This window comes from Poecilia mexicana, unplaced genomic scaffold, assembly GCF_051168715.1.
Source record: "Poecilia mexicana isolate PSO_F unplaced genomic scaffold, ASM5116871v1 scaffold_5, whole genome shotgun sequence".
NCBI classification, from domain to species: Eukaryota; Metazoa; Chordata; class Actinopteri; order Cyprinodontiformes; family Poeciliidae; genus Poecilia; species Poecilia mexicana.
In genome coordinates, this window is record NW_028263374.1 from 19,716,237 (window position 1) to 19,737,060 (window position 20,824).

The 20,824-nt window shown below is 40.6% G+C and overlaps 2 protein-coding genes across 5 annotated transcripts in view; one reads left to right on the forward strand and one right to left on the reverse strand.

The window, feature by feature from the left end:
- Positions 1-8,113, forward strand: part of kcnab2a (potassium voltage-gated channel subfamily A regulatory beta subunit 2a) — a 95,689-nt gene extending 87,576 nt beyond the window's left edge. For all 4 annotated transcript variants that reach the window (XR_015762872.1, XM_088005708.1, XM_088005709.1 and 1 more), the window contains 2 exons: positions 2,374-2,462; positions 3,883-8,113. Coding sequence is in view for 3 of the 4 variants with exons in the window: in XM_088005708.1 (XP_087861834.1) it covers positions 2,374-2,462; positions 3,883-3,972 (179 nt within the window). In the remaining variant the exon portion in view is untranslated. The remainder of the gene's footprint in view (positions 1-2,373; positions 2,463-3,882) is intronic.
- Positions 8,114-8,772: 659 nt separating this feature from the next.
- LOC148159695 (uncharacterized) lies at positions 8,773-20,513 on the reverse strand. Its single transcript, XM_088005710.1, has 12 exons — positions 19,883-20,513; positions 19,617-19,745; positions 17,982-18,110; positions 17,674-17,805; positions 17,470-17,598; positions 16,651-16,779; positions 16,378-16,506; positions 16,123-16,251; positions 15,485-15,613; positions 15,276-15,404; positions 9,795-9,923; positions 8,773-9,545 (listed from the first exon to the last, which is right to left on the reverse strand). The coding sequence occupies exons 3-12, from the start codon at positions 18,076-18,078 to the stop codon at positions 9,484-9,486; spliced, it is 1,194 nt and encodes a 397-aa protein (XP_087861836.1). The 5' UTR covers positions 18,079-18,110; positions 19,617-19,745; positions 19,883-20,513; the 3' UTR covers positions 8,773-9,483.
- Positions 20,514-20,824: the final 311 nt, after the last annotated feature.

Sequence of the window (20,824 nt, forward strand, 5' to 3'; positions counted from 1 at the left end):
CGGCCTCGGACGGGCCCGGGGTCAGCGGCGCTCTCGCAGCTGTCTGAGTTCTCTGTCGTGTTGTCACGTGTGTGTCTGTCTCGGTGTGAAAGCCTCGCAGCGTAGGATCTTGAATGCGAGGGACGTAAACACACAGTAAACATGCCTCTGACTCATTCCTTTAATAAGAGCGGAGACGCCGTGAGTGTCGACACATGGCATGCAAACACATGGAGTAATCTGAGGTTGTCTCATGCATTTAACAGCTTCGAGTCTCTGCATCAAAACAGGATCCCTGGAATTAATCCGCAGGTGACAGATATCTAGTCGCTGCTGGCAGCAGAGCCAGAAACCCCACCGTCAAACGTTAGCTATGAGGTGAATAAATCCGAGACTCAGTCTGCAATCTCAGATTAGATCGCTGCCGTTTCTTCACCCTCACTGTAAAATACTGTCATAAATCAAGTTTCACGCCCCATTAGTCGACAGCCAATTCCCATAACTCCTTTCTGGGCTTCTGAAGGCAGCACAGCAGATTTATGCGTACTGTGGAGTCCTTTTCACTCCAGCGTTGAATTAAAACTGTGATTGATACCATTCTGCCTTTAGCTTGAGGCTGTGTTGGCGAAGCAGGTGTTAAATTCAGGATTTAGAGAGTGAATGTGACAAGTGGATGAAGTTGAGCTAAGTTGTTGGTCTTTTCCCTGCCGCCAGGCATCGTGCACTCGTGACAAATCCAGAGGAAAAAGCTTCAACTGTTCCCGTTTTCTGGGTTGTATTTCCAGTTTGGCGGAGGAATTGTGTTGAATCGTAATCCCACTATTTTTACAGCAACATTTTGCCTCCCTTTGTGCTGTAATCTGCTTACAACTACAGCTTCCTGAATTGCAGAAGCATTCAGTTGTATTGCATAATACAGCTACCAATTATAACAGCACACCAAGCAGGAGTGTGGTATTTTTGTGTCGATTTGTTCAGAATGATCGCAGAATGTCAGGTTTCCTGCTTGTTCTCAGCAGCGTTCGCTGATGAAATCCTCAAAAAAATGCTTTGCACAGCCTTGCTTTTAGATCGGTTTGCAGTTTTTCTTTTTTGCTGAAGTGTAAATGTAGCTGTTTCTTTAAAGCAGAGACGCACAACCTTAGATACAAATGAAAAAGCAAATATATAAAAAAGAGAAGATCTAGTTTTACTCCAGATGAACCTCCTGTGTCATGTTTAGTGTCGCGTTAATGTTTTTGTGTACAGCATCCAACTTTAAAGACCCACAAATCACACAAACTGTCATAAATACCAATTTAAAGATGCACACCATAAATTCTAGCTCAGCAAATAGGACCGTCTTCATGCCACATTGCACCACCGCATAAAGAAAAACCATCTGCCAAATGTAAATGTTCTCTGCAGAGTCTTAAAGATGTGTGAGAGTTCCCAGGCTGATTGAGCTCTTTCAACATTCCTGTGGTGGGATTGTTGTGGTTCGTTGTTTCAACGGCAACATATCTGGGTCCTGGAGGAGCCTGGTGGCAGCAGCTAATCCACAGTATGTGGCCTGAGTCCGTGCGACTGCGGCCTTGCTAGCCTGTCGCCAAGGCTGCGACCTCATCATGCCCAATATTAGGCTGGCAGCACTTTTTACTAAGGTAATGAAACTCTCTTGGCGAGGACAGGCAGGAGGCAGAGAAAAGGGAAGAAAAAGTTGTTCCCCTCATGATGTGATATTACATTGCGGTGCAAATCATTCAAAACAAATTCTGGCTCCAGAGGCTCTGTGTGATGAACTCGCAGTGATCAGCAAAAGATCTGCAAATGTTTTATGAGTGATTTGCTCTCGCGTCAACACGACCTGAGAAACATGCAGAGCGCTGCTCTGGATCAATACTGAAACTGATTGTGGAGGTGCAGAAACCTCACAAACGTATGTAGGCAGTTTCTGCAGGTTATTAAGTGCAGATGTGATATCGGTAGTGTCGTCTTAAGGTGGCAGGTTATTACAGCTTGATTACTTTTTCAATCAGGACCATGCTTTTCCCAGGTTTGGGTAACTTATTTAGTGTTATTGAGACTCGGCAACGCCTCTGTGTCATTCGCTACACAACACACGTATCCAAGTCGCTCTGAGTGATTCTGCAGGACAGACAACCGAGGTATGAGATACTCTTTTATGTACAATCAAGGAAAATGAAGAAAGTTAATGTACATCTATTTAAAACTGTGTGTGATTTAATGTTTTACCCAGTTTTGCTGTAGATCAATTATAGATTCACTATGTGAAATGGTGTCATGTTGTGCAGCATATGTTTGTGTGTGTGAGTCATGGATGTGGCCCTGCGTGTGTGTGTGTGTGTGTGTGAGGTGGTGGGGACGTCATCAGTGTTTGCTGGTCTCCTGCAGCGTGGTGCCTACGGAACGAGGGGGTGAGCTCTGTCCTTTTAGGGGCGTCCAACACCGACCAGCTGATGGAGAACATAGGAGCGATCCAGGTGAGGCCGCTGAACCTTCCTCTTTGTCTTCCCCTCTTTTCTGCTCCTGCGGAGCGCATTAAAAGTTTCCCCTCTTCAAAAGAATGGGACGGGGAGGCCATCTAATCGGATTCATATTCGTGCCTTCCGGCGCGGAGCGGCAGCTCTTCCGCTCCCGAGTGCAGCTTGTCCTCCTGGGCAGCTCACCGCTGCACGCTCTCTTGCTTTACTGTACCGCGTTAATAAGGTCAGCCCAGTATCATTTGCCGAGGGGATTGGAGACGAGCTCACGGCCACTTCTTTCTCTGCTGATAAGGCTCGCTCTTTTAATGGGGTTCGCATACTGGTGGGGGCTTTGGGTTCTCACTTCACATTATTCCTGGCCCACAGTGAAGAGCATCGCCCCTCCCCCCCACACACACCGTCTCCTCCAGTTTGATGCTTTGCCTTCACTCCTGACTGTGTTTACGCTTGTGCACACTAAATCCGCTCCCACTGTGTGCATTTGATATTTCGGCTTCAAAATGTTACCCTCACATTTCCCGAGGGGTTTGCAGTTTTCTTCTTGCCAGACCTTTTTATCCGAGACCCTGAATTAGAACACAGTCTCACATGTAAATTAGTTTTCCTTTAAGAAGTCCAGAGAAATATAGTTTCCACTTAATTTCTACACTTTCAATGTATTATGTTCATAGTTTTAACGATTGTTTTAGTAATTATCAGTTACGCCAACAATTAATCGGTTCTGCAGATTTTTCCTTTAACCGTTTCAGCCTTTTTTATGCAGTGTCACAATACGTCAAAAGACAAATAAATAATTCAATTACCTATTTAAGTAAGAAAAGGATTTTATTTCCTAAAATGCAATAACATTCCTTTAGCGTACACTTGATCGTTTGTTGCAATCAAGTATGCATATGCAGCTAAAAAACTACTTTTAAAATGACTATAAAATATTTACAAAGATTTTCTTTAATCTTAAATGCAAAATGTATATATTTGTAGGGCAGTTTTGGTCTCATTATGCTTTTCTTTCAGCAAACAGCCCGTTTTATGTCTGTATACCCCAGTTAATTAATTGAATTGCAAGAAGCTTTTTAGATGGAAACTTTATTTCCCAAGACAAACCTGGACTTTATTCAGTTTGCTAATTAAAAGAGATTTCTGTATCTGGCAGGTTGAATCTCAATTTGGTCTCTCAGTTGGATGTGCCTGGAAAACCTCTAATATTCTGCATAATGATCTTATATCTTCCTATGTGTTACTGTTTAAAGAGGAATCTGCCAAATCAGTATTAACAGGTCAGAAATCTGACATAAAACTCGGTAAATGTTTTACAGCACAAATAATAAGCAGATCCGGTAAAATAAGTTGCTTTTTTTTTTCTCCGTTTTTGTAACAGCGGCTATGAATTCAGCGTCATGTTTGTGTGTGTTCACAGGTTCTTCCAAAGTTGTCGTCGTCCATCACCCACGAGGTGGACAGCATCCTGGGGAACAAGCCGTACAGTAAAAAGGACTACCGCTCCTAACGGGCCCGACGGCCCCGCCCGGCAGGGCTGCACCCGGCCTGCAGCCGCAGCGCCCCACCTTTGCCTGATCCTCTGTTTGCTTGAGCTTTTACTGAGTGAGACCCTGGCGCATGAGTCTGGCCTCACCACGGCCACGCAGGGCACCTCATTTAGAGTTACAGAGATAAGAAAAAGTGGGAATAAATCGAGTCACCTCTACGGAACGGGACGGGATTAATGGAGAAAAACAGAACAGTAAGAGAGGTTAGGAATATGCGCTCATAAGTAAATCAGTTATACATCCTATTCAGCTGAACGTACTTTAAACTCATAGAGAAAATTAAGGAAAAACATCTTTTTAAAAAAAATTAAATAAATAAGCACACGCTTGCTTGGCAGCCAGATTTTTTTTTTTTTAATCTTTTTCTAAAACTGAATGCAACTAAAATATATATATATATATATATATATATATATATATATATATATATATATATATATATATATATATATATATATATATATATATATATACACATATATATGGATATATGAGAATTGCTGTTGCACATATACCATAGCCATGCATTTGTTCCGGAGACGTTCTGTTTACAAACACGTGTGTACTGTAAAAGTCCGTCAAAGTTTCTCTGTTGTCGACGTCAGCAGCCCCCTTGAGGGCTTCAACAATCAGCACTTTAGTACTGTCAGTAACACTGTTGGGGGGGTCGATTTAAAGAAGAGAGAGCATGGGTATTAGCAGTCTTATGTCACAACCATTGCACTATAGATTCACGTCGCCTCTCCTCTTCCTCCGTTTTTCCACTGACGGTACGCTCTCGTCCAACCTGACGCATCGAAGCTCCTGCTCTCCAACAGGAGCTGCACTCGTCTGCATCACTGTGTTCCCCCCCCCCCCCCGCGTACCCTCCCCCCGGCCCTGTCTTAGAGGCTGCACAGGGAGCGATCACGTCTCACCAAAACCTGTCTTTGGTCAAGTTCTGTTCAAGTATTTGCCTTATATTTCCAGTTCCATCGTACTGTGCTTCGGGCTTCAGCGTAGGTAGGCGGCCCTCCGCTTTGGCTGGCTGCCCACCCCCCCACACCCCCACCCACTGTGTCCCCAGCTAAGGCTTGACTGGAGGGAGTGGGAGGAAGGAGGCACGTGTCCAGTTAATCAGTGGGCGGCAGCAGCTCAGGGAACGAAGAAGGTGGTTTCATGTGTGCGTTGGTGTTTGGGAGGTTGCAACAAATAGTCTTTAGTGTTTATTTCATTGTTTTGTTTTTTTTGTTTGTTTTTTTGTTTTCTTTTTAGCATGGCTCGAGCCAAAGATCTTCTTCATCTCTTTTTAGCTGACACACTTCTTTACTTCTTTAAGCATGTGCTGTCCGGCTCAGTATACCTATTTATGGGATGGACTCTACTTCATATTTATCTCTACCTGACCAAACTCTTAAAGTGGTTATCAATACGCCCTTCATATGCAGAATGCGTTAAGTAGTGCGTCTCGGTGCTTCCGGGTCGGTACGGTTCGGTTAAAGCAGCAGACGACCCGACCGCACAGACTCGGTGCAGATGTCATCGCCGTTTGTCCTTTGGGTGCTCTCTTACCGCGACTGAAGCACAAGCAGATCGCATGTGACACTTCTGCCAACGGGGAGGAACAAGATGACGCTTCCCAGCTTAGAAAATCGTGTACATAAATCTTTGCAGCTCATAAACTGTTAACAGAAAACTACAAAAAAAATAAAATAAAACAACAAACAGTGCAGATAAAAAAAAAAAAAAAAAACACTTTCACATTAGCGATAATCATAGAGATGTTAGAGCTTCTCAGATACAATTGAAGGGATAATCAGAGTGGATGAGATGTAACTTATTTTTTTCTTTGAGTGTTTAGTAAACTGATTTAAGGTGTGTGTGTGTGTGTGTGTGTGTGTGTGTGTGTGTGTGGTAGCAGGGGACAAATCATCAGCCCTGCTCTTTAGCCTGCTGTAATAATTGATCCACGTTTTAGTCCAATTTGTCGTATTTTCTGTCTGAGTAAATAAAACAGGCAAAAGCCGACGCTGTTTTCTCTGGAAAAAAAAAACACAACAAAAAAAAGAATATTAAGTTGATTTATCTGTGGAGTTCCTGTGTCTTGATGTTTTCATCTGCAGGGAGCGGAGAAAAAGTCTGAGACTTTAAAAGGGAAAATGTGACATTTCAGGAAATTAAAAAAAAAGAAAACATTTATTTTCCTTCTTGCTGAAAAGTGAGACTGACACCACTTTAATATTTTCTGCCAAACTTGACCGTCAGCTTAGCCCAGCATAAAGACCAGATCCCAGGAGAGAACAGCTGGTTTATCACAGAAGCAGAAATTTACCTGCCAGCATCATTTAAGCTCCTTAATTAACTCATCAGTCTGTTTCATCCACAGAATAAGAGAGCGCTAAAAACACTACCTGAAGTCTGAGGCTATTGTTCAAGGTAAATGTAATATTATACAAGGCTGGGTCGTGTAATAAAATGTAAAAACATCCTTTTTTCAGGGTTCTACTCTCAGAAACTAAGGTTCATAAAAATAAGTCAATCTGCAGAACCTCAGATCTTTACCAAAAGATGTCAATATTTTCTGCGTTTATTCTCAGAACAGAGTTAAAGGGGGTGAGCGTGTTCTGAATGTAGCTCCCTGCTGAGACAGAGCAATAAAATATTACCAGATGTTTGATCAGAAGTTGTCAAGTTGCCCAAACGCAGATCAGAATCATAATCCAAAGTTCACACATAGTTAAATAAAATTATTTACAAGCAGGACTTAATAAAGTTTTACTGCACAAATGCGCAGAGGGATGAATTGATTCGGAGCCATTTAACACACCGGAGCGGATCAAAACCAAACTCTATAAAACGGGGAAACTCGCAGTTTAATGTGAGGCTGAGGGCTGTAGGGAGGGGCTGCGACGTTTACAGTTCTCAGAACAAACCAGTAGAAACTAAAGGGCTTATGCAGATAATTCTTGCAGTTCTGATGGTTTACTTCAATGGAGCCAACTAACCTCTAGGTGTGCAACTCTTTAGTAAGAAATAAATAATGAAAGTGTCGAGTTTGTACATTTTCCTGCAGCAAGCAAACTCCTGGAGGTCACTGGTCTGGTTTGCACTTTTCTGAGCAGAGTCAGTAAGAAGAAAATATTATTTTGCCTCAGGACTCCCTGATTCTTTGTGATGACGTTTTTTGGATTTTTTTTTTTTTTTTTTTTTTTGCATTGAGTTAGAGTGAAAACACAAATTTCAGATTAATTTTCTGATCTTATTTATGGAAGGAGCCACATTGATGCACTTATCAAATCCTCTCCTCTAAATGAGCATAAATTGGGTTTTTTTTCTAGTTAATATAATCCAGTAGTTTCCTCAGTTTAGCATCATTTTCAGAGACTGGAGGTCACAGTGGTGTCCATCTTCTTTTGCCAAGAACTAAAATAAACGCGTCTCAATTATTGTTTGTTTTCCTTTGAACTGCAACGCTGTGCATCTTAATGGCCCATCGCCGTTACTCCTAACTGGACATTGTCATAATAACTTCATGTTTGAGGCCTGTGAGTGTGTGAGTGTGTGTGCCTGTGTGTGTGGTATCCTCATCTGTGCAGGGAAAATGAATGCTTTAAGTGTTCCTAGTTTGATCATGTTTCCTGTTCTGACAGTTTGTAAAAGATCCACGAATGGACGGAGCTTAGGTCAAACAGAGAATATATTTTTATGTTTTAGCCTTTAATGCCATAGAGAAAGTTATAAGAGCTGTTATTTTTATTTTCCGTCATGCTGCATTATGCTGTCAGTATTGTATGGAGTTTAAAAAACAAACAAACAAAAAAAAAAAAGACCAAAACAAAGAATTTGTGTTGCGTGGGCATTTTGAGGAATGCTCCAGTGCAGCATTGTACCGAATTCACTCTGAAGACGATCCAGTGGGAGCCTGGTACCTTCTGTACATACTGACTTTTGTGTACATACTTCTGGTTGTGATCACCTCTGCCTTTTTCTCTTTTTATTTAGAGTTTTTTCTTTTTCGCAGGCGTTGCTATCTGCACTGTGCTTGAATCTGAAACTTAGACAGGATGTACAGCTTTGATCTTTAAACGAAGTAATGATAAAAAGAGAAGAATGGGAAACCAACCCTGAGTGTGCGTCTTTATTTCTCACCTTGTTCAGCTGTAAAAACAACCATATAAGATATAAATACAAAACCATTTATACACAAAATCTGTTAGAATAAAGAGCAAAGTTTGTCAGATTTGACCGTGAATGCTGCTTCATTTAATGTCACTCAAATAGAAAGAACTCAGACGTCCAACGTTTAGTGAACTGGAGTATCACATTATTTGACTGAGGTACGTAAAGGGCCTTGCAAAAGTATTCATATCTAACGTTTCCACATTTTGTCAGATTACAACCACAAGTTTCAATATACTGCAACTCTAAATGAATTGCAGTGCAACAAGTTGCTTTTAGAAGTAATCTAATAAATTGAGTCAACTTCTGTAATTTAGCATAAGCTGTCCTGTGAAGGCTTTAGATATTTATTATAGTATTATGAGAGAAGGAGGAACACAGCAGGCAGGTCAGCAGTGAATTTATGGAGAGGTTTAGTCTCTGGTAGACTGTTGCTGTTAATGGAGCCCAGATGTAGAAATCCCACTTCTGCTGATCGTTGCATTTTCCGCATAAACAAAAACTGGTATTTGAAGCATATCGCTGCCATCTAGTGGTATGAGTTATTTCCAATTATCCATATATTTTTTTCCTAATTTGCTGATTAATTACCAACATTTGAATTTGTTGAAGTTCCTCTTTTAGATGAGAAATGTGTGCAGGCTCACCTTCAAACAAGACCAGTTTTGATCAAAGCATATTCATGTGTTAGAATGGCCTAGTCAAACTCCAGATCTAAAATCAATTTAGAAACTGTCAGCACTTGAAAACTGATCTTCATAGATGTTCTCGCTCCAACAAATCAGGGTTTGTGTCTATGTGCAAAGCTGACTTGCAGCTGTAACTGCAGCAAGACATGTTTTAATTACAGCTGAACATTAATACTTTAACACATCCCACCCCGAGTTAGAGTATTAACTCAGACTGAACACAAATGAACACCGTATTGTATTGATCTATTGCATAAATCTATGGCTTGTGGTAATAAAGTGACAGAATGTGGAAAAAGTCTGGGGTGTATAAATACTGCTGTTTTACTAAAAACTTCTGCCCCACGTTCATTGAGTTCTGGGAAGGTTGATGTACAGTACCTGTGAAAACTTATGTTAAAAGACATCACTGGAAGCCCACTGAAGGCAACAATGTCCTGACGCTGCAATCTGCTTGGGGAAATATTGTCACCGTTATTCCACAGATCCAGGATGCAACCTTGTTTTCAGCTGCACTTCTCTTCAGAGAGTCTCTGGCTGCTGCTGCTGCTGCTGCATCTTGTCAGACTTTTTCATTTCATCGTCCGTCTGTCCCAGTTTCAGTTTTCCAGCTCCGTGGAGCTGTTATAATGAGTTGTGCTGCGAGTCCGCTCTGCTGCTTCCATAGCTGTAGAGTGGGGGTCCACCTGAGTGTGTGGGGAAGGGCACAAAAACAGGAGCTGTGAGTCCGGCACTCGCTTCTGATCAAAACAAAAGAAACCACAGCAATTTTAGGTGCAGTGTCTGCACTTCTGCTCCACGCAGATGGAGCCTGAACACTGTCAGCACCCAACTCTGCTCATCTACTCTGATTTCACCAAGTCAGCAGGGGTACATGCTTTGCTTCTGACTCACCTGCTGTCTGCCTAGAGTGTGAGTGTTGGTCAGTGGCGTACCTTCCTGACAGGAAAGTCCGATCCAGCTGTGGACACAGAGACAGCGGCCGTTGCGTCGGTCGCACTGCGCCCCATTCTTACACTCGCAGGTCTCTGCGCAGTCGGGCCCATAACGATCACCTCTGCAGTCTGAAACAGAACCCACACAGGAACCAGATCGGTGCATGTAAACCAGGGGTGTCAAACTCAATTTCACCGAGGGCCACTTCAGCATATTGGCCACCCTCAATGGGCCACATTGACGGTACAAATCAGGAGTGCATCCCTGCTAAAACACACCGCAGATAAAAGGTTGACTTCCCTCATTCAGTTCTGCAGAGGTTTATTATGAGTCAATGGTCCAGGTGTGTTAGAGAAGAAATGCATCTAAAGTTGCAGATGGTAGCTCTGGAAAACTAGACTTGGGCACCCCTAGCATAAATGTATAAAAATACAATGTTAAAAATAAATTAAACACCACCTCATATTGTTAAATAACTGATTTTATGTATTGAAGTTTTAAATATTACATTTGAGTTTCCATGGCCTATAAAATGCTCGGGGGCCACAAGTGCATTACGCCATAGAACTGCCAATTGGTAATTGAAGTAAAGTAGCTTCGATTTCAAAGAAGCCTACATTGAAGTTGATTGGCAAAGGAACCATCACGAAAGAGGAAGGCTCTTGTTGTCTCACTGCACCCCAAGAGATGTATAACCTACAAAAACAGTTTCTGTCTGGTTTTGAACCAAAGACCTTTTGAGTGTAAAGCAAACATGATAACCACTACACTACAGGAACTGAACTTCTCTGCTTTGTTTCAGTTTGAGGTTCCAAAGTTGATGTGAGATGCAACATGAAAATTTCAACTGAGGCTTGCACTCACATGCCTGGATTCAGAGTACAGACCATGACACCACAGAGCCCTTGTTGACCTATAGTAAACACCTGTGATGAATAGAACATGCCAAATCTGTTTGGTTTCGAACCAGAAACCTTTTGCGTGTAAAGCAAACATGATAACCACTATACTACAGGAACTGAACTTCTCTGCTTTGATTCAGTTTGAGGTTCCAAAGTTGATGATGTGAGATGCAACATGAAAATTTCAACTGAGGCTTGCACTCAGATGCCTGGATTCTGAGTACAGACCATGACACCACAGAACCCTTGTTGACCTTTAGTAAACACCTGTGATGAATAGAACATGCAAAATCTGTTTCTGTCTGGTTTCGAACCAACCAGAGACCTTTTGCGTGTAAAGCAAACATGATAACCACTACACTACAGAAACTCAGCTCTTTGCAGTGTTCCTGGTAGATGATCCACATTTTGTTAGAGACTAACGTCAATGATGGGCATGGAACAATGTCAAATATTTACAGATCCTCTCAGAGAGCACAGTAACTTGGTGAACAAACTGTCAGACTTGTGCCTAATTTCACATTATAGTCCATAAACTAAGCCTGGGGTCAAAAAATTGTATTGAAGATGTCATTAGCAGAGACAAATGGTTCTACAGAGACTTGGCTAAATGGTTATAAAATAAAATCAATACTTACAAATAAAAAATGGTTCAAAAATACAATTAACACATTAAAATTAAAAATGGTTCAAAAATAATATCAACACTTCAAAATAAATAATGGTTCAAAAATAAAATCAACACTTAATACAAAATCTCTGGAAAATAAAATATTATGTATGTTGTATTGAAAAACATTAGAATATAAGCACTTTTATCAAATCTTCATTGTGGTAAGATCATGTAAGTTCTTCTTAAATCCATGGAAACTCAACAGTTTGTAAGGTAGGTGAGTTAGCTCAGGAGGCTAGAGCACCGTGCTGGTAATGCTGAGGTCATCGGTTCAAACCCCATATGGGGCAATTCATGTGTAAGGTCTTTCAGACAATCAATACTTCAAATTAAATAAGGGTTCAAAAATAAAATCTACACTTTACAATAAATAAGGGTTCAAAAATAAAATCAACACTTCAAAATAAATAAGGTTTCAAAAATAAAATCTACACTTTACATATAAATAAGGGTTCAAAAATAAAATCTACACTTTACAATAAACAAGGGTTCAAAAATAAAATCAACACTTCAAAATAAATAAGGTTTCAAAAATAAAATCAACACTTCAAAATAAATAATGGTTCAAAAATAAAATCTACACTTAAAAATAAAATATTATGTATGTTGTATTGAAAAACATTAGAATATAAGCACTTTTATCAAATCTTCATTGTGGTAAGATCATGTAAGTTCTTCTTAAATCCATGGAAACTCAACAGTTTGTAAGGTAGGTGAGTTAGCTCAGCAGGTTAGAGCACCGTGCTGGTAATGTTGAGGTCATCGGTTCAAACCTCGTATGGGGCAATTCATGTGTGTAAGGTCTTTCAGACAATCAACACTTCAAAATAAAGAAGGTTTCAAAAATACAAACAACACTTCACAATAAAAAATGGTTCAAAAATAAAATCTACACTTAAAAATAAAATATTATGTATGTTGTATTGAAAAACATTAGAATATAAGCACTTTTATCAAATCTTCATTGTGGTAAGATCATGTAAGTTCTTCTTAAATCCATGGAAACTCAACAGTTTGTAAGGTAGGTGAGTTAGCTCAGCAGGTTAGAGCACCGTGCTTGCTGGTAATGCTGAGGTCATCGGTTCAAACCCCGTATGGGGCAATTCATGTGTGTAAGGTCTTTCAGACAATCAACCCTTCAAAATAAAGAAGGTTTCAAAAATACAAACAACACTTTACAATAAATAAGGGTTCAAAAATAAAATCAACACTTTGAAATAAAAAATGGTTCAAAAATAAAATCAACACTTCAAAATAAATAAGGTTTCAAAAATAAAATCTACACTTTACATATAAATAAGGGTTCAAAAATAAAATCTACACTTTACAATAAATAAGGGTTCAAAAATAAAATCAACACTTCAAAATAAATAAGGTTTCAAAAATAAAATCAATACTTCAAAATAAATAATGGTTCAAAAATAAAATCTACACTTAAAAATAAAATATTATGTATGTTGTATTGAAAAACATTAGAATATAAGCACTTTTATCAAATCTTCATTGTGATAAGATCATGTAAGTTCTTCTTAAATCCATGGAAACTCAACAGTTTGTAAGGTAGGTGAGTTAGCTCAGCAGGTTAGAGCACCGTGCTTGCTGGTAATGCTGAGGTCATCGGTTCAAACCCCATATGGGGCAACTCATGTGTGTAAGGTCTTTCAGACAATCAACACTTCAAAATAAAGAAGGTTTCAAAAATACAAACAACACTTTACAATAAATAAGGGTTCAAAAATAAAATCAACACTTTGAAATAAAAAATGGTTCAAAAATAAAATCAACCATTCAAACTGTATAATGGTAACTGTTTCTGTCTGTTCAGTCCATAAACTAAGTCTGGGATAAAAAAATGTATTGAAGATGTCATTAGCAGAGACAAATGGTTCTACAGAGACATGGCTAAAAAATAAAATCAATACTTACAAATAAAAAATGGTTAGGAAGCACATTACAAACCTTTGGTTGAAATGGCGCCTTAAATTCAAGTCTCCATAACAGAGCGCGCAGGGTAAAATACTCAGAGTTCAGTTGATCTGTTTGGATCAGACAGATCAAACTGACTGATGAATTAGCACAGATTTTTCTGCAGATGGGAACCAGGAGGAAGTACGTTCAGACCCCAGCGGGTGAAGTGATGCTAATTTAAGTGAAGTCGCTTTATTTAATTTATTAAAAGTTATTGGGGTGGTTTTTGTCACTACGAGAAAAATGTAGATGCATTTATCTGCTTAATCTGTGATGGGATATGGATTCACGGTGAATATTAACTAAACCGCATACAATGCGACTAAATAGCCGATGTTAATATGATTGTAATTTCACGGATAAAAATAGTACATGACCGATTTTTTTTTTATGTTGTCGGTCAAGATAACGCATAACAAAAAAAGTCTAGCGCGACCTGCCGCCCTGACACCAACTCACACACATCTTCATTCACAGTCTTACTTGTAAATCGATTTTTCTTTTCTTGGACGTTTTGATGTTAGCTTGTCCATGTCTCAGTTTTATTCGCTGGGAAAATCAATCAGCAGCTTGAGGTGACTCTGCTGCTCTCTAGTGGCGAGAAGCCGTAATGTTGGCTGGTAATCGGAATGCATTATGGGAGATGTAGTTTGTAGTCAATTCGTGCTCAAAACCTATTTTAACTCAATCATCGGCCTATAAAATGCTGGGGCGGGCCACATATGGCCCGCGGGCCTTGAGTTTGACACATGTGATGTAAAGGCTAACAGCAGGCTGGTCAGGTTAAGGGTCCAATGCAAGTCAAACCTTCTCTAAGCATTTTTACCAATTTCTAGGACCAGCCTTTACACGCAAAGTGGTGTTACTGAGTTTCACCCTCACATTAAATTTTTCTTTTAAAAGATTTAACTTAGGTTTCTGACCTTGGGAAAAAAAAGATACTTAAGCAATTTTAATAACATTATTGAAAATAACAATAATAAAAATAATCAGTTATAGGGCAGTATTATGTATTTTCCAGGCACATTATGCCATTTTATTGCATAATTACGTATCTATGTTACTTTCAGTAATAAAAATTCTGTACATATTAAATAAGCACAGCATCTTTAATTGAGAATCATCGTTAAAACTAAAGATTAGTCATCTTTATTTTTATTTTCCACACTTAAATTTATGCGAACAGAGAAATACCTCGCGTCTCTGCATCAGCCTTCAGATGCAACAACTCAAGCTGTCAGGATTGCTTCCCATCAACAATTCCAGCTGTAGTTCATTGTCAGACTGCCATCTATGCATGCTGACGTGATGACGTCAGCATGTCCAACAACCATAGCAGGAGAATATTAAAGGTCAATACAGTTCACAAGTACAAAGTCTCTCCCAGAACTTTAACCTTCATGTTGTCCCTCCTGTTTTCTCTTGATTCACCATCTGGGCAAATCTTTCTCTTCGTTTGGTGCAAGAATAAGAAAGTGAGTGTGTTGTAGTTGGACGGACTTCTGAAGACTTCCTGTCAGTTCTGCACTTGAGTTGTTGTGAAATGTATTGGCTTTGTTTTTCCCACTTCGAGTAAAAAGAAATGTGTCACACGTTTAGACCTCAGACATCTCCATGTTTGTTTAAAAGTAGCTAATTATCATGAATCATGCTGTTTCATAAAAATAAAATAGACAAAATGTTATATTTCATTTCATCCTGTTGGTTAAAAGTAGGTTGAGATCCGGAAGTCTCAGCTTTTTAAGCTCAACGTTTTCACCTGTTTTTGAAATGAACTCAAGTCTCCTAGTTTCTTGCATAATCCAATTAAAACCGCATCCAGCATGAGATTCTCTGAGCCCAAAGCAAGATTATCTGATGTTATGAAAGCAAGTGCATGTTTCTTTTTTTATTTCCCGTTTTCGGAGGTAATGTGTGGATAAAGAACTAAAGATTACCAATATCACATCTGGCGCCTGTCTTCCCGGAGGGACAGATGCATCTTCCGGTTACAGGATCGCACGGGGAGCCGTCTTCGCAGTCACACACCCGGACGCAGCCTTGACCGTACCTCCCCAGCTCACACACTTGAGAACGAAGTTAAGGATGTGATTCAAAGACTAAAATTATTCCCACTATTCGGTGTGAACAAACAGCTTTGACCGACCTCTGTGGCAGCGGGCTCCATGATGTCCTGGAGGACAGATGCAGTGGCCCGACACGGGGTGACAGGTGGCGCCGTTCATGCAGTCACACTGCAGCTGACACAGCGGACCGTGGAAACCAGGAGGGCAGACTGAAGGGGAGGACAATCAAAAGATATCAGCTTGATGGAGTTTGCCCTGAGCACACATGCACTTGCTTTGGTTGATATTTCAAACTTATATGAATCTGTGCAGGTTTTGTTGAAGTCTGATCAACTTTAGGTTGCTGGAATCAGTCAGTGTTTACCGACTGTTTTTAGAACCTGAACCCTAAGGTTCAGCAAATGAACATAGAGTTGAATAAAACATGCCTGAAAAGTGACTACAGCAGCAGGATGTTGCAGTAGAAGAGTCCATGTTTATTTTAATCAAAGCACACGTCAGCGTGTGGAAACATGCGACTCACTGTAGTCTACACAGTGGAGGCCTTTTCCTCACAGTGATGTGGAACACAAAGGTTTATGGAAAGAAACAGGAGATTTAAATCACCGTTCTGAAAGGGATTTGCAGCTAAAAATAAAAAATAAAAAAAACCCCATCAGATTTATCCCTCAGGACATTTTCACCCTTCTTTATGTGTGCCTGTCTGTTCGGTTCTCACCGTGTTCACACAGATGTCCATAGTAGCCCGATCCGCACCGACACGTTCCCGTCACTTTGTCACAAGAGCCGTTATTTTGACAGCTACATTTCAGCTGACAGTTTGCACCGAATCGGCCCACGGGACACTCTGGCACAAGACAAACGGGACAAAATATCAGCCCCATGACTTCACACTGTGCAGCATTAAGACTCGGCGCTCTCCGCATGCATTTCTTATCTATTACTGAACGGAAGCGGTCATAAAATCCGCTACCGATGTCGCAGCGTTCCCCAGTCCAGCCCAGACCGCAGGTGCAGTTGCCCGTCGCAGAGTCGCACAACCCTCCGTTACTGCAGTTACAGCGCTGAGTGCAATCTCCCCCAAACCAGCCGGGAGGGCAGCCTGAGGCCAAACACACACACTCAAATTATACTGAAGGAAGGATCCATAGAGGTGGAGAGGAAGATGATGAAAAAGGCAGAAGACAAATGCAACAAGGGAAAACCCGTGAGTCAGATATAATGAGACAGAAATGTATCAGCTCACTTTGTCCACAGTCCTCTCCTCTGCGTCCAGGGATGCACACACATCGACCTGTGACGGGGTCGTTCTGGGCTCCGTCTCCACACACAGCCAAACGGTTGCAGTCGACGCCATAGCGCCCGACTGGACACGCTGTCACCAGACAAACACACGGTTATTTATGTACTCAGCTCCATGTTTCCCAGTGGGAGTTGCGTGTTCAGCTGATCTTATATGCTACTTTTCAACATGTATAGCTTTTTGCATGTGGGTCAGAAAGCTCAGTGTTTCGTCTCATCCAATCAGAGCATCGTCTCCCATGTTTACAGAGTTTGCTAAAATGAAATTACACAAATGTTGACTAATGAGAACTCTTATGATTTTCACTGGACTTTATTTTGTGGGTTGAACACACATGCAAATCACACTTTTCTGATTCTTATGAGAAAAGTTTCTGTTGGGGATAAAAACCATTTCCACCGCACAATTAAGATAAGATCAAAGGTGACAAGTCAAGTCAGAGTGAAGGCTAAAAGCAACATTAACCAAAAATAAATTTCTATTGCACTTGAGGCCTTCAGATCAGAGGAGTGTCCCCAATAAAAACAAATCATTATTGCGTTGGTGTTTGTGGAGGTATTATGACAAAATGTGAAAAAAAACTTAAGGGGTGTTTAATTTCTTTCTTTTTTTTTAGCCCTAATTTAACCAGGAAAAAACTAATTGAGATTAAAAATCTCATTCAAGAGAGCCCTGGGCCAGACAGCAGCAGAACAAGATTTTATGAAAGTATGAATACTTGTATTTTAACTAGTGCCTCATTAAGGTTTGGTATGAACTCACTGATGTTGCAGCTCGGGCCGATGAACCCAGCTGGACATTCACAGCTTCCAGTTGAAGGAACACACCTTCCTCCGTTTTCACACCGACACTCTTTCTGACAGTCGGGACCATAACGACCCTCTTCACAGCCTGAAAACACACTCAACCCGGTTAGAACCTGGATAATGTAACTCTCTGTTTCCTTAAGCTCATTGCTTCTCCTACTTTGGTCACATTTGGAGCCATGGAAACCTGGGGCGCAGTAACAGGATCCAGACACCGGGTGGCAGAGCTGGTTCGTCTCTGAGCACTGACAGACCTGGTTACAGTTTGGCCCAAACAATCCTGGAATACAAGCTGACAGGGAGAGGTTCACTTGTCTTCTGTGAGCCGATGGTTTTTGCTTCCTGCTTTCCCTGAACTGGTGATGAAGTTAGTAACACAACACAGAAGAAGAAGAAGCTGCTTCTTATTCTAAGCTTAGGAAAGCAGCAGGAGATTCAGGAGACACAAATTACTGCTGCAGGACTCACTCTGTTCACAGCCGTTGCCGGTAAATCCAGGAGGACAGCCGCACTCTCCAGAGATGTGGTGGCAGGAAGTTTCCTGTGCGCAGCTGCAGCGCTGCATGCAGCCTTCACCGAATGTACCGGGCAAACATGCTGCAGGAAAAGGAGAGAGTAAGAACAAAAGCACAGCTTGAAATCTAAAGGAAATCTGAACCAAATACTCTTCCCAGCTTTCGGGTAGACTTTACATGCAGATGTAATTCTTCTTCCCAGAGTTATTTATTTATTTATTTCAAACACACAAAAAGTAAAAACAAGAAAAAAATAAAGCTAACAATCATGCCTATTGAGATTTTGCATTATTTATTCGAAAAGGATCAGGTAGAAGATACGAGATCTTATGATTTCCTGCCCCTCTCATACTCGCTCCAGATTAACTCTTAAATTATTCCCATGTTGTTTGACACTTAAATCTCACATTCTCATCCTTAAATGTATAATTACTTACAACTTTTTAATATTATCAATAGCATATTTCCCAGTAAGCTCCTTCTGAAACAGTTTTTTAAGCTGTTGTACTTTGTTTAAACTCATCATTTAATCCATTCCATAAATCTACCCCACACACTGAAACACAAAAACTCTTTTGGTTGTTCTAATACTTTTTTTTAAATTTCCTTCTCCTCTTAAATTATAACCCTCCTCTCTGTCTCAAAACAAGTTTTACATATTGTGTGGAAGTTGATGATTTCTTACTTTTAACATCAATTGTACAGTTTTAAATTTTACAAGGTTCCAGAATTTGAGTACTTTAAAACAAAAAAAACAATGGGGTTGTATATTTCCAATATTCCCCTTTATGCAGTATTCAAATTGATTTTTTTATTTTTATTTTTTTGTATTAAGTACATATAAGATGTGGTAATGAGAGCATTATCCAAAATAAAGATTTGTAGTCCAGAACGCTTCTTTCCCCCTGAAGACAGCAACACTTTTGGCTAGTTTTGATTCCACTTGGCAGGTCTGTGGTTTCCAGCTAAATTTATCATCCAACATGACACCCAAAAATTTGACCTCATGAATTCGTTCTAAATCAACACTGTCAATAGTTATTTTGATTGCATTATTTTTTCTTGTTTATTGTGGTTTCCAAATATCATGAATTTAGTTTTAATCTAAATTTAATGATAAGTTTTTGTTTTAGTTTTTTAAATTTTTTCATTTCTGTAGCTCTGAGATTTGTCGGATATTTTCTCACCTGTAACTCAAACCTGACAGAACAGAGCAGATAGCCATACCTGTCAATACAGTGAGAGGAGAATTTATGCACAGGCATTGATGTAATGGCCTGCAGAGCCGCCCAAAGCAGCAATAACTTGAAGTAGTGTGTTTTCAGTTTCTGACGTTGCTGTGGTGAAATTCAGGCCAGTTAATTTTTACAGCATTGCTTCAATTCATAAAGATTTTATGGTATTTGTTTCTGTGCAGATCCTCAGTGTTATGTGTTTTCCAATCACATAGTGGTATCTATAGCACAACGAACCATAACTTCAGTTGGTGTGAAAATGATAATAACAAATATGAGTTAAAAGAAATTTGACTACAAAATTTGTTGCCTTGAAATCGGGCCTTTATCTCTTTAAACTCCAACATTAGTACCTTTGTCACAGAGCTTTCCCCTCCAGCCTGGAGAACATCGGCACTCCCCGGTCACGTGATGACAGGAAACCGCGTGCGCACAGCGGCAGCGCTCAGTGCAGCCAGCCCCGTACAGGCCTGCTTCACACGCTGCTCACAGGAAGGTGAGATTTACATGTTATGATTAACAAAAACACGCAGAATCGGCGTCATGTGAACTTAGTTTCTCCACGCTGCTGCGCTTCACATGAGGTCATCGTTTCTGCCGTTCAGCCTGAGTGACCCACCTTTCTCACAGCGCTCTCCGACCCAGCCGGCGCTGCAGCTGCACCGGCCTGCCTGGCTGTCGCACACGCCGCCGTTCTCACATTGACACCGCTGCTGGCAGTCGGCCCCGAAACGGCCCGCCGTGCACTCTGTGTCCACACACAGCCACACGCACAGACAGACAGAGACATGAGGGCGTGAGACATTTCACAGAAACACCGTCTGATTAGCAGTGCAACACGCCTTTTTTTTTCACCCCTTCCAAGTCTTTCTAATTGAACCTCACAGGGCACAGAGTTTGGAGACATTCCTGCGACAAGATTAGAGGTTTCCTGTGCAGCAGGAGGAGGAGGAGGGGGGTCCTGGCACAGCCCGACACCGAGAGGTTGTAACAGTCACAGAGGGAGGATAGAGTGTGAAGGAGAGCTCAGAGGAAGAAGTAGCCAGAATGTCATCACCGGGTCGACACAGAAACACACTCGCTGCCAGCAAATAACCAGACTTCAAGCAGAAATAAATGAGCTCAGGCCACAAATTAAACTTTAAAGAAGAGTGAAATAAAAAAAGAAAGAAAGAAATGAACCCCAAAGCATCACGTTGAATGTTTTCTTCAGGGTCTCTGATGTTTTTCTTCGTTTCTCTCCCGCCATCATTATGACTTGAGCAAACAGGAATCCTTTCCAGGTGTTTGAAACTCCAGTCCCCAGAACAGGGATGCTTCTATAAGCATCCCAGGCTGTCTCACTGGAATGGCATTTTTTCCTGTCTTTCCCATTTTGAAGAGCACCGAAAAATGTGTCACATTTATACTCTCAGGAAACAGGAAGTCATTTGTTAGCAATGAAGATTCCTAGACACTTTAATTAAATTCAAGACGTAAATTAACTTTTTAAATATGGTTAAATATTAAATATGAATATAACTGTACAACCCAAGTTGTAAAAAACATTTATTTCTTAACC